Below are 13,782 nucleotides of genomic sequence, written 5' to 3'. Positions count from 1 at the left end.
TTTACTGTTATTCGTTCCAATGGTCCATTCTCTGGCTTCTGAACCCAGCTTGTTACTAACCAGCCCTCTACCAGTTCCTGACATTGAAACTTTTTTTTTTATATTCTTCCTGGTCTCCTGAGAGTTAAGCTTGTGGGTCAAATGCATTCCAAAAACAGTGACAGCCTTCCCCAGCACATCCCAAACACTCTCAATGGGGTAAGTCTGGACTCTGTGGTAGAAAATCCATGTGTGAAAATAATGTCACATACTCCTTGAACCACTCTTTCACTGTCTGAGCCCGATGAATCCTGGCATTGTCATCCTGGAATATGCCTGTGCCATCAGGGAAGATGGAATAACCTGGACATTCAGTACATTCAGGTAGTCAGCTGACCTCATTCTTGGAGCACACCCTATTGCTGAACCTAGACCTGACCAACTGCAGCAACCCAAACCTGCCAACCTGTATGCATTTTGCGTAGCCAGTGCGCAATTTGGCATCTAATAATGCTGGTACGACTCACCCCTCTAAACTACGCAAAAACTCAACTCAACTCAACTTTATTTATAAATCGCGCCTTACAGGCAAAAAGATGCCACCAAGGCGCTACACTGATCAAATAAAAACATAAAACAGTAAGTCCAGAAAATAAAACATTGTATCACACGATACAGATAAAACTAGTGAGTAAAATCGCTATAAGTAAAACAAAAAAACTAGTTAGAAAGGTTAAAAGACAGGTCATAAAAATATGTTTTTAGCCTTGCCTTAAAAACTGCAACAGAGGTGGAGGCCCTTATGCTGAGAGGAATCTTATTCCAAAGCTTAGGACCTGCCACAGCAAAGGTCCTATCACCACGCGTCTTTAGGCGCATTCTTGGGACCGAGAGGAGCATGAAGTTCTCCGAGCGGAGTGACCGTGAAGGGGTGTATGGTTGAAGTAGTGACACCAAGTAAGGAGGGGCTAAACCATTTAACGTTTTAAAAACTAGTAAAAGTATTTTAAAATGAATCCTAACATCAACGGGCAGCCAGTGAAGCGCAGCCAGGACAGGAGTTATGTGGTCAAACTTGCGCCTGCCCTCTAAAAATCTGGCAGCAGCATTCTGGACCATTTGCAACCTGGCTATTGAGCCCTTGCTCACACCGAATAGAACAGAGTTGCAGTAGTCCAATCGCACCGTAATAAAAGCATGGACCACCGTCTCAAGATCATGACGTGACAGAAATGGTTTGATCTTTGCCAGCCGGAGCCAGATGAGAGGTTGGACGGGGAGACTCTTCCGGATCGCTCCAGCTTCATGGGCACCAGACTGGCTGTGTGCTCCCACGGAGCTGGCCCACGGCGTGGGGAAGGATGCCGGGCTCCACCGCAATCCTGTGTCCCAGGACGGAGCCGCGAGCTCGCCGCTGCCCCGGCTTGGCGCACCTGCTTGGACCCGCCCCCAGTCAGACCAACAGTCCCATCTCCGGTCCAATCCGTGCCTCCGTCATCTGCAGGCAGAGGAACCACGCCCACAGCCCAGCTGACAGAGCTTGCAGGTCTCAAGGCGGAGCTTGGCCGGATCAGTCAGCTGGTCAGCCTCAAGGAGTCCCACCTGGACACCCTGTCCTCCCCGAATCACCAGGAGAGGGTTTCAGTTCAGCCCGCAGCTCCCTCATCTCAGAGCCAGAGGAGCAAGCCTGCAGTCCACCCAGCAGAGCTCGTCGGTCTCCGAGCTGAGCTGGCCCAACTCCATCAGAGCCTCAGTCTCCAGGAGCTCCAACTGGACACTCTATCCTCCCTCCTCTCCCCGTTTCTTGCACCACCGGTTCAATCGCATCCTGTTCCAGTGGTGGTCCCGGTGGATGCACCACATCCTGTTCCCGTGGTGGTCCCGGAGTTCGCACCGCATCCTGTTCCAGCGGTGGTTCCGATGAATGCACCACATCCAGTTCCCGTGGTGGTCCCGGAGGTCACACCGCATCCAGTTCCAGCGATGGTCCCGGAGGTCGCACCACATCCGGTCCAGCCTGTCCAAGCGGTCCCTTCTGCAACAACTCCTCCTCCACTTCAGAAGCCGGCTGTCCAGAGGCCGGCGGTCCAGAAGCCGGCGGTCCAGAAGCCGGCGGTCCAGAAGCCGGCGGTCCAGAAGCCGGCGGTCCAGAGGCCGGAGGTCCAGAAGCCGACGATCCAAAAGCCGATGCTCCCGGACCAGAAGTCGACGGTCCAGAAGTCGACGCTCCCGGACAAGAAGTCGACGCCCCCGGACCAGAAGTCGACGGTCCAGAAGTCGACGGTCCAGAAGTCGAGGGTCCAGAAGTTGAGGGTCCAGAAGTCGAGGGTCCAGAAGCCGACGGACCAGAAGTTGACGCCTCCGGACCAGGAATCGACGCCCCCGGACCAGAAGTCGATGGTGGTCGACACCTCTTCCAGTCCTGTGGTCGACGCCTCCTCGTGTTCTGAGGTCAATGCCTCATCCGCTCCTGAGGTCGACTCCTCATCCGCTCCAGAGGTCGACGCCTCATCCGCTCCGGAGGTCGACGCCTCATCCGCTCCGGAGGTCGACGCCCTCTCCAGTCCGGAGGTCGACGCTCTCTCCAGTCCAGAGGTCGACGCTCTCTCCAGTCCAGAGGTCGACGCTCTCTCCAGTCCAGAGGTCGACGCTCTCTCCAGTCCAGAGGTCGACGCTCCCTCGTGTCCAGAGGTCGACGCTCCCTCGTGTCCAGAGGTCGACGCTCCCTCGTGTCCAGAGTTTGACGTCCCCAGTCCAACGTCTCTGCTGTCTCCAGTCCTGTGGTCGACGCCGTCTCCAGCACAGAGGCCGACGCCGTCTCCAGCACAGAGGCCGACGACGCCGTCTCCAGCCCAGAGGCCGACGACGCCACCTCCAGTCCAGAGGCCGCCGCCGCCTCCAGTCCAGAAGTCAAGGACGTCTCCTCCGGCGTCCCTGCCTCCGGTCACTGCCAATCCTGCCCTCATCAGGCGCGGCCCCCCAAGAGTCCATCCTCGTCTCCTCTGTCCCAGACGCAGGCCTCCTACAGCTCGTCGTCGCCTCCTCCTCTGCCCCAGACGCAGGCCCCCGAGAGCCAGTCGTCATCGCCTCCTCTGCCACAGACGCAGGCCCCCAAGAGCCCGTCATCACCGCCTCCTCTGCCACAGACTCAGGCCCCAAGAGCCTGTCGTCGCCTCCTCTGCCCCAAGTGCAGGCCCCCGGACTCTACTGGTCCCTGCCTCTTCTTCAGCGGGCCCTCGGTCCCTCTCGGCCCTCCCTCCGGGTCCCCTTTCTCTCGCCCTGCTCTATGTTCCTGTGGGCGTCTGGAATCCGCCCTTTGAGGGGGGTACTGTCACACCCTGTCCTCTCTCCCCTTATGGTTTAGTCTTGTCAACATAAATGCAATTTCGAACCTTTAAATTTGGAAACAAACTTATTTCTGCACTAACACTGAATGTGGAATAAGCAAATGACACACGAGCAAGTCAGTTTTAAATAAAAGGCATCAGTGGTATTCATTACTTGTGGTATAATCAGCATTTTTAAAATCTATTCAGGATTTATGTTTTCTTGTTTATTCATTTTTCTTATTTTTTATTCTCCTTTTTTCTCCTGTAATACGTGTCATCGCTGCTGTGACGTCTAGCTTTCCCCACTGAGGAACAATAAAGGGATTTTCTATTCTATTCATCTATCTGCAGCCTTTCCACTTCCTGTTTACTGTAGGTTAAATCTTTTCTCACGGGCCAACAACAACATAAAAATATCATTTTATCTTAAATGAAAATGCAACATCTCACCTGTTAACTTTCATGTTTTGGAGCAGAAAAAGAGCATCAAACCAACATATTTAAAGCTCAGTTTGCTCCACTGGTTTACTGTGATGCTCACCTGTTCCAGCCAGATACCTGCATCATGGGGTTGATCTGAGCTGAGGAGGAGACTCCTGTTGTTTTGTTCATCTTCATCATAATAATGACAACATTAGATGACAACAGGTGCTCACATAGGTTTGTGCTGATGAACATGTCTGAGCAGCTTGACCACGTTGTTGTGTGTCGGGGAGGAAACACAACGACAGAGCCGTGCTGGTTTGAGCGTGTCGCTGCTCGCTGGAGTTATATCAGCTCTGTCTGGACGTTAGTTGGAAACTTTCTCTTTCAGTCGTGAACACATTACTGAGCGGCTAGAATCTCCGTTTCTGGGCTTCAACGTCAGAAAACAGCTGAGTGAACTCGGCGCTGAGTGAGAGGAGTGTAGTTTGTCCGAGACAGCGGAGCTGCAGACACCGGCAGCAGGCGCTGGAAAAACACAAAAGAGGGGGCGCGTCTGCTCCACGCTAATGACGCAAAGCATCATGGGAGTTGTAGTCTTTGCGGTAAAATCGGCCAGTGGGCTAGTTTTAATATATTTTTGATATTTATCTCGCGGGCCACATAAAAATGCTCCGCGGGCCGCATCTGGCGGAGGAGGAATGCCGGGACCGCAGCAAACAGAGGGATGAAAGTTTTCCCAAATCTACTGCCTCGGAGATCTACGGATCTCAAAGCCTGACGAAGATCCAGAAGGGTGAGTCGATCATAGGTAATACTCGAACTAGAAACCACCAGCAGACAGCTTGGGAACAGAAGAACAACGAAATAATCAGGAAGGGTAGACGGCAGGCCAAAATCACAGGCGCCATCCTGAAAAAAGGTATGTCCTTCATTCTCCTCCACCTCTTCATGCAGTTGCCACCACTGGACCATGCTCTAAACCCACATTTATCATCATTTCCATCCACGAATAAAACATTTGCTCCATATTTTTGTACTCGTTCAGTCACGGGTAAATAAACGCTTATGTTTACAGACTTTATTCACTATGTTGTGTTCTTCAATCTGCCACAAAATATTGCTTTACTCTTTGACGGGGCAACGGCGGTGCTGTAGACGAATTTACAGGAAGCGTCGTCCTCACCAATCACAATCTTGTCACTTTTGACGAATAGTTAAAAGTTTGGGCATGTCTCCGTCACCCTCTGCCATCCTGTAGGAGATCTCTTGTGCCGACCACTAATGGCGTTGCATGCATAAATGAGGCTTTAGTCTCTCACTTGCTTCCCTAATCTAGACATACATAAAAGTACCTCTTTGTGTTTGTAATGTGTCTCATAGGTTCTCACACTTCGTCCCTTGGTTGGTTGGAGGAGTCTTGAGTTTATTAGAGCTGACAAGTTACGAGACTTATTATTTTAATGTGAAGAAAAGAGGTTTTGTTTTTGTTTGACAAAAGAAGGTATTTTGTGGTTGTTGACTACAGTTGTTTGTTTGTTTCTTAGTAACGGGTACGCTGCTTCATCATGATCAATATAAAATACAGGCTGGCTGAATGGCAGCAGCAGGATTCCTAGTCTGAGTATATTTATGATGGGAAAATTCCACAAGAGTATGATTCAAGTGGTGCTGGTTCATGTTTTATTGAAATAGAAAGTTAATACGTTATTTAAATACACATAAATAAATTATTACAGAAATAAATATAACCCAGTTAGGTGGAGCACTGTAATGATATACGGCAACATGTGGAAGAATAAATTACTGTGAAAATGACCATTAAAACCTGAAGCAGCTTAACACAGTAACAAATAAAAAACTTCTGTTAGTAAATAAACAGTTAACACGATGGAGTTAGCTCCTGGTTTGTTCCCAGGGTGCTGGAGTCAGAAGGACTGTCATGCTGCACAATCAGCCCTGGCATGATGAAGAGTTACAGAAGCTGCTTGGTAGACCTCCAGGAACTCAGCCAGAGCCCTTTTCTGCACCAGCGGCTCATCGCGGGTTTCCTACAGACAGAATACACCCAGTTAGTACTCCCCTATTTACTTTTCACTGAAATCAGATAGTTCATGAATGAAAGTGGTATTGGTGGGAAACATTTTGCCTTGCTCTGTGTGCTTGTTGGCAAGATATCTCATGAAACACTATTTTAACTCAGAAAGGAATTATTGGATGAACATCTACAGCTGTTCAACTCAAGTCCAGTTGGTCATTAATATGAATCAGCAAGAACAATGTTAGCCTGGTTCCTGGTGACTGCCACATCAAACCAACATTAGCAAACACTAAAACGTCTCTGACTCGGTTAGATTTAAAGGTATGGAGTGTTTTGGTGGCTGAGGCTCATTCACAGTTTATCCTCTCCATGATTACATAAGGCGTGAGATCACACATATCTAAAAGATTTGATCTAAATCATTTTTATCTGTTGGTCTGTTTGGTTTGAAAGGAAGAAGATCACAAATGAAAGGCTTTCAAAATCTATGACATAAATAAACTTGCAATAATGAAGTTTAAGTTAGAAAATGAAAGATAAACCATCCAGCTACGCTTTACTCCTGGTAAACTTCTGCTCTCTGTGGGTTTAATCTATAAATTCAGCTGGAAAATCGAAGGCCTTCTAGCATGTGTTTGCTGCTACAGGACGGCTTTTTAAGTCCGCTAAAATCCAGGGTGTTTCTCAATGCCAAGGAACCTCGCCTTGATGTCTTGGCCCCGCCCCGGTTGCCTAGGAGATACGTCATCGGGAGCCGCCAAGACGTGTTCCAATGTTCATGTTCTACCGAAGCGTGTGTTCTCTGTTTGTTAGCCGTTTAGCTAGCTGAGCGAGGATACACGGGAGGTGTCTTGTAGCCTAGCCTTGGTCAAAAATTACCCACAATACACCGCTGCATTTTCAAAAGGATGGCGGATCAGAAGCCGGCAGCTACTTCGGGGACAATTTTCAAGTTTAAATGTAAGACAACTAATTTAAAATGTTTTTTTTTAGATCCAAAGAAGTTATCTATGGTTGGTTAATTGCCTAGTAGTTGCAGCTTCGGTGGCTAGCGGGTAGCAACTCACTTATATATTTAATTTAATAAGCATATACACAATTTAAAAAGTAAAAGCTTGTTATATATTTATATTGAGACTAATACGTATAAAATATAACGTTGTCTCCCGTGTCATGTGACATTACGTGACCGCCGTGGAAGCCGTGGTCACGTGATGCAAGTCTGTTCCATTTAACCGTTTTCTTTGACCAAGGAAGGACCGCGTCCTCGTAAGCAAGGCGCCTGGCCTCGCAAGACATCGCCTCGCAAGGCCAGGCGCCTCGACATTGAGAAACACCCTCCTTTCCCAGTGAGAATGACCTGCTACATACCCATCCTGTTTGTGTGGTGCTGTAGTTTGGCTTTTACGTCACAAGGACTTAAATTTTGACCGAGTTTGGATAGAAGAGCTGCTGACTCTGCACTTGAACTGTCACTGCAAAGATGTCATGAACCAGTTTGACTTTTTAAGTGCTTATTGCTAAGACAAACGAGAAGCTAAAAGGGTCGTTTACAGTTTTCTCAGCAACAAACAGTAAGGTTTACAGTGATGTGAGAAAACAAGACTACCTGGGGCTTTGGAGGGTGAAGAAGACGTTACCTTGATTTCATTCAGCCTGCTAAAGGCATGCTCTCTGTCGTGATTCACATGATTCAGATGTTCCTGCAGCTTCTTCATCTTTTCTTGGAGAATGATCAGATCTGTCCTTAAGCTGGACCTCTTAGACTCATCCACTTGGTCCAGCAGGCTCGACGCCTGGGAGAAGATTTGCATGTAGACTTCCAGAGTGGTTTTCATCAGCTGTACACCAGATGCATGTTTCTGTGGACAGTCAGGATGCAGGGATCGCCTTAAGTCGCAGCAGAACAAAAAACGGAGCAAAGACCAACAGTCTTGTAAATTAATTTCAGAGAACCGTCGACACGATGGCTGAATACGTGGTAATAAATGGATAAACCAGATCTGATGATATCAGAAGCGTTCTCGTTGGTGCTGGTCGGGTTGTTTGGAGTTCCTTACTGTTAAACTTCTTACTCAGGGCTTTCCTCTGCAGCTTCCAGTGAACATCAATGTTTTCTTCCAGCACTCAGTTCTTATCTACTTATTGTCCTTAAATAAATATTTTAGTTTAAAAGGAATTTGAAGTTGCTTCCTTTTTCGTCACTACTTTTATAATGTCGCTAATTTTAACCCCGTTAAGCCTGAATTTGTATTGATCTTGATGAAACTCTAGATTGAATTGGAATTTAAAATTTTCTTTTTCTATTAAAATGTATTTGTTAATTCAGCAAAATCTCATCACTTGTACTAATATTAACATCACAAAGGAGCGCTCGGATCACCGTAAGTCCAAGCCTGCTTTTATGTTCTGAATGATCTGCTTCTAACGGACTCTCACTGCCCTTGGTGTGTTCAGATGATTGGTGTCCGGAGTACGGAGGAGCTGAGAGCTCAGAACACTCGGAGATAAATTATATATAATATAGTTTTGCTGTCAGCCTGTAGAAGTTGTTGCTGAACTTTACTCAGTTTCATGAACCAGGGTGGCCTGAATTGATGTTGAATTCAACTTTTAAGAAAACTGGGAGGAAACTTTAGTCTACCTTTGAGTTTGATGTTTACTTCTTGTTTGTTTGTTTCTTCTCCTCAGAGACACAATGGATATAAGGAGATGATAAAAGTCAAAATGTCCCCAAAGGAGGGGTTAGTTAGCTGGTTAGTGAAAGGGAGTTAGCTGTCATTTGACCCTAATCCAGCTCACTGCCTCCTGCTGGTGTTATTATTATTATTGTTATTATTATTGTTGTTGTCGTCGTCATCTTCCTCCGCTTATCCGGGTCTGGGTCGCGGGGGCAGCATCCCAATTAGGGAGCTCCAGACTGTCCTCTCCCCGGCCACCTCCACCAGCTCCTCCTGTAGGACCCCAAGGCGTTCCCAGACCAGATTGGAGATGTAACCTCTCCAACGTGTCCTGGGTCGACCCGGGGGCCTCCTGCCGGCAGGACATGCCCGAAACACCTCCCCGGGGAGGCGTCCAGGAGGCATCCTGACCAGATGCCCAAACCACCTCAACTGACTCCTTTCGATCCGGAGGAGCAGCGGTTCTACTCCGAGTCCCTCCCGAATGTCCGAGCTCCTCACCCTATCTCTAAGGCTGAGCCTGGCCACCCTACGGAGGAAACTCATTTCGGCCGCTTGTATCCGCGATCTCGTTCTTTCGGTCATTACCCAAAGCTCATGACCATAGGTGAGGATTGGGACGTAGATCGACCGGTAAATCGAGAGCCTGGCTTTCTGGCTCAGCTCCCTCTTCACCACGACAGATCGGCTCAGCGTCCGCATCACTGCAGACGCCGAACCGATCCGCCTGTCGATCTCCCGATCCCTCCTACCCTCACTCGTGAACAAGACCCCGAGATACTTAAACTCCTCCACTTGAGTATTATTATTGTTGTTATTATTATTATCATCAAATATAAATAAACTTTTTTATTGGAAGTTTAGGATTCTTTACGGTTTGAGTGTTTTCAGCAGCAGAGCCTGGTTTGTGCTTCGTTACATTTCTGAAACCAGACCATAGGGTTCAAACTAAACAACGGACCAGGAGGTATTCTGGAAAGCGAGATTTTCCCAAAACCAAGCCACGGTGTAACCGCCCCAGTTTTACAAACGTGGCTAGCCGGAAGCCCCTCCCATTCACCATGGTAACACATGCTGGAGAGCAAACCTTAAAGTAGTACAAGAATCTCAACTTCATGTAGAATCAGGTGGGTCTGAGCAGGGACACGTAGAAAACATGCAGCCACTGTGGCCTCCAAGGACCAGGTCTAAAGTGTGTGTGTGTGTGTGTGTGTGTGTGTGTGGCTACTTTGCTGCTGAGGATGTGTGTGTGTGTGTGTGTGTGTGTGTGTGTGTGTGTGTGTGTGTGTGTGTGTGTGTGTGTGTGTGTGTGTGTGTGTGTGTGTGGCTACTTTGCCCAATGTGGAGTCGCTGAGGAGGTGGGTGTGTGTGGGTGGGTGGGGGGTGTCTCATCTTTTTCACCCTTGACCCTTTTTCAATCTTCTTTGTTTTGTGCGAGGTTGTTCATAACTTATTATGATTTGACCAAAACAACTTAAACTCCATGATTTCTTAGCATGAACCGACTTTAGATTAAAAGTCTGATATGAGAGGAGGTGGGCGTGCGCGTTCCTGTGAGGAACACGAGGGCTTTAATGTTTGCTGAATTCTTACTTGGCAGGAGGTGTTGAGACCTCTGATGATGGGACTGAAGAGATGTTCCCCACCGATCTCTGGCAACTTCAGCCCCTAAAACACAGAAACGTTCAGTTATTACATCTGTTTCAGTTCAAGGTTGTTGTCACTCTCTTGGTTTCTGATCCCACAGATGGTTTGTTCAGTTTTTCTACTTAAAAGCGTTAATAAATGAGATTCTACTAAAGGTGAAGCAGAGACTGTAGGTCACTTATGTTCATTTCACCCAACAAACAAGCAGAGCAGTCTGAAAACCTCTGACATCAGAACATACAGGATTAAATCGATGCTTTTCCAAAATCACTGGTTACAATGTGGATAAAGGAAATTTAGAAAGCACCAATACGTTATAAAAGAAGACAAAGATTTGTGAATGTGTGGAGGAATACTTTTATTTCACAAAGATCTGGTGTAATCACAAATGATCTTTTAAAATGAGTCAGGAGTCTTCCTGTGAAGCTTAGATACGCTCTGGAAGTGAAGCTTTAGTTTGCCACGTCACCAACATCTGCTGATAAAATCTCTGCAGTTTGACACCATCTAGATGAGCTTTCTGAATTTAAGAATGAAATAAAGAAACACACACACACACACACACACACACACACACACACACACACACACACACGTTTTCATTCATTCAGGGTGAAAACAGTCAAAAGCCAGGCTGACTAATAACATTCGGGCCTCTTCAAAGATCAGTTAGAAGAAAGTGTCAGACTGTCACTTCCCCTCAGTCAGAGTTTTCACTGATTGTCACAAATCTGAAGGACGAAATGTAGAGCTCACATTATCACAGCTGATCAGGATAAAGGACCTTCCAGCAGAAGCCACCCATAAGTCACTCCTTTTCATTTGTGCTCAACATCAAAACTTTCTGTACTTAGATAAAAGCGCTTTTTAAAACTGTTACAGGAAATTCAGTCTAACTGGAGAAACGGAGCCCTGTGGGACACCATAGGTCAACTTACCAACTCATCTGCGATGGACTCATGGGTTCTTCTCAGGTTGGTAGGGATGAAGTTCAGCGGCTTAGCTGTAGCAAACACAGCTCCCAGTAAAACCAGTAGACACAATGAAATACAGCAGGAAGACATACTGGAACACCTTCTTCAATAGAAAATGCTGTAATGTTCTGCAATAATCTGTAATGTTTTGTCTTGTCACTGATGTTCTCTTTGACCCGCACCTGTATTTATACTAAGTAGGTCCTCATCTGCACCAGAGAACGTCATTTATGCATGTGTGTGGTTGTGCATCTCTGTGGTCTGTGGGCTTTCAGCAGCAGCTCTAAAAATGGCTGCATTGACATAAGTTTTCTTCTAAAAGTGAGTGCTGCTTCTAAATGTTCACACAGAGGACACTCCTTGGTCAGGTTCCCATGTATTTCCCTTCACTCGCTACACACATACACTGAGCGAGGAGAATCCCTGGTGGTTAACCTGCAGGAAGACCACCACTCTTCACGATAAAATCTGTAGATGTGCTCACTAAACTAAAGTAACATCAAACTTGTGGAAAACCTCAAGCAGCTTTCTGAATGTTTTCTGCCCTCAACTTTTCTTAGAAATTCATTGAGACTCTTAGAAATGTTTGCATTTGGGCTGTAAATTCCCTTTGTTTTATTCTTCATTTATACTCAGTACAATAGAAATTAAACTATTTCCTAGGGCTGGGCAATAAATCTCAAATTTATCATTATTGAAATTTCTGACTTCTTTCGGGAGAATATTTCCCGTGTCAATCAATTAGCTAATAAAAAAAATGAGAAGATGAGAAGATTATGGAAGTTTCACAGTCAGAACATGTATAGAAATAATAAATGTCTTCTTCATACATTCTCCTGCAATGCCCTGGTCCTGTAGAATGAGCCCTGGCATTTTTACTGTGATTGCCTGTTTTTCTGTAAAATCACAGAAAAAGAGAGATGCTTGGGTCGAGCAGGCTGCTTCATGCGCGTTCACGCTCAGGCATCGCCCGTAGCATTTGCTATCCGTAGCTTTAGCAGCAGAGAGAGAGGCAGTGCCACTTTGTCGCTGTTCCTAACGCCTAGTGACAAAGCTAGCTACATTTCTGAGGACCCTTAGCTACTTTCTGTACAACTTTCTTCTAGATATTTCCTGCTAATTAGCAACAAAATAGCCATTTTCACTCCGAACCGTTCTTTGTACGTTGTTTCAGCTGTCATCAAGGATATAAATGTTACAGATAACAAAAACATCAGTGGTGGCTTAGCTCATCGAGTTAGACGTCGGACTCTCATGCAGGAGACCCTGGTTGAATTCTGGGTGAGAACATAGTTTATTTAGAGTTTCTTTTTTACATTAATGGTATATTTTTTTACAGTAAGACGCCCACATTTTTATTTGAGACTCGCCGAACGGCATTGAATTCACAGATAAAAAAGATGTGGGTTCAACTTTCATTTTGGAACAATTTTTCAAGCAAGGGAAGGGAATGATCTTGTCGCGTTCCCGTCCCATTTACCGGTTCCTTTAAAACCCAGTTCCGTTAGAACTTATGAGACGGTGCATCCATCAGGGTTCGGGGGTGTATCGACGAGTATAATCGTACCAGACCCGGGTTTGGACTACCTAATTAGAATCTTGCCTTTTATTTTAAAGGTGAAATGACTTGCACGAATAGCCAGCCCCAGAGTACTACACTTCTTTTAAACTCGTTACCTTTTGGTTAAGATACTAGAGAGAAGTCTGGAGGCAAGCCAAGCCTCTCAGCAATTGTTTGGATTATCCGGAATTAATTGCGCCTCTAACAGCTTATGTGGGAGGTTGGTAACTATAAAATGATTTATGCTAGTTGATCAGGCTATCATAAGTTTATCAATTTATTTATTAATCCAACCTTCCAGCTGATTAGAGACTTTTTCAACCTGCAATCAGAGCCAAAATAACCTCGAATATTTTGCTTTTATCGCCCTTAAGACAACTCGTTACTCGCAAGGAGGGGGAAGTTAAAACTTCCCTTATCTTAAGGTTTCTTTATATTATTCTGTTATAAACTGTAAAGTAAGTCCTGATAATTCAGAGACCGATCTTCGACATGCTTACCTCTGTGCAATTATGGCCAGGGCCCCAAACGTGAAGCTTTAGAGAAAACCTGAAAGAATCAGGATTATGTTTCTTTTTCAAAAAAGGTTTATTACAAAATCAAAATACAAAAATTGGGTAAAGTGAAAAACAACTGCTATCCCCCACGGAGGAATTAGTTCAAAATGATTAAATAAGAGTTAGTTTACACTAGCTCTTGTCTTCTCAGAATCTCCCCAAGAACGAAGCCTTGCTCGATCTGAGCTGCATCCTTTTATATCATTCCTGAGACTGCTCTAAACAATGTAAGAGTCACAAGTAATTCTCTCCTGACAGTTTAGGTCAAGGGGTCATTTACCAGATACACTTTTTTAGCTCTACATAAGACATTTGGTATCATTTTCACTACATGCAGTATTCACATGAGGGCACAAAAGTTACATTCTGCACTCCTGGAATGAGAGCACAGGTCATAAATCTTCATGTTGGTAGCAAATTGTAGATCTTCTTTCAGCATTCCTGAGAGCTCCTGGGTCCAGTTGGACTTTCCTCACTCCATGCCAGTCCTTCTTTTCCCGCCAGAGGTGGAGTTAGGGGCGGGCCCAGGGGTGTGTCCATGGGTGGATCCAGAGAAGACAGCCTGTCTTTTGACCCTTTGCCTAGTTCTG

General features: G+C 46.0%; 1 protein-coding gene across 1 annotated transcript; it reads right to left on the bottom strand.

Moving 5' to 3' along the window:
* Positions 1-5,132: 5,132 nt before the first annotated feature.
* On the bottom strand, positions 5,133-11,261 carry LOC139070630 (uncharacterized). The gene is made up of 6 exons (XM_070553255.1): positions 11,039-11,261; positions 10,047-10,121; positions 7,751-7,866; positions 7,413-7,662; positions 7,060-7,173; positions 5,133-5,782 (listed from the first exon to the last, which is right to left on the bottom strand). Exons 1-6 carry the CDS (start codon positions 11,162-11,164, stop codon positions 5,672-5,674), a joined length of 792 nt encoding a protein of 263 aa, XP_070409356.1. The 5' UTR covers positions 11,165-11,261; the 3' UTR covers positions 5,133-5,671.
* Positions 11,262-13,782: the final 2,521 nt, after the last annotated feature.

The sequence above is a fragment of the Nothobranchius furzeri genome, chromosome 1 (genome assembly GCF_043380555.1).
Source record: "Nothobranchius furzeri strain GRZ-AD chromosome 1, NfurGRZ-RIMD1, whole genome shotgun sequence".
NCBI lineage: Eukaryota > Metazoa > Chordata > Actinopteri > Cyprinodontiformes > Nothobranchiidae > Nothobranchius > Nothobranchius furzeri.
The sequence above is the reverse complement of the archived record's forward strand: the minus strand, read 5'-3'. Positions and strand labels throughout refer to the sequence as shown.

Bases quoted from the DNA above. Each gene is read 5' to 3' on its own strand.
- LOC139070630 (XM_070553255.1), bottom strand. From the start codon at position 11,164: ATGTCTTCCTGCTGTATTTCATTGTGTCTACTGGTTTTACTGGGAGCT. The intron at 7,867-10,046 runs GTAAGAATTCAG...GTTCACTGGAAG, and splicing joins GTCTCAACACCTCCTGCCAA to CTGCAGAGGAAAGCCCTGAG. The intron at 7,174-7,412 runs GTAACGTCTTCT...GTGACGTAAAAG, and splicing joins GCAGGCTGAATGAAATCAAG to CCAAACTACAGCACCACACA.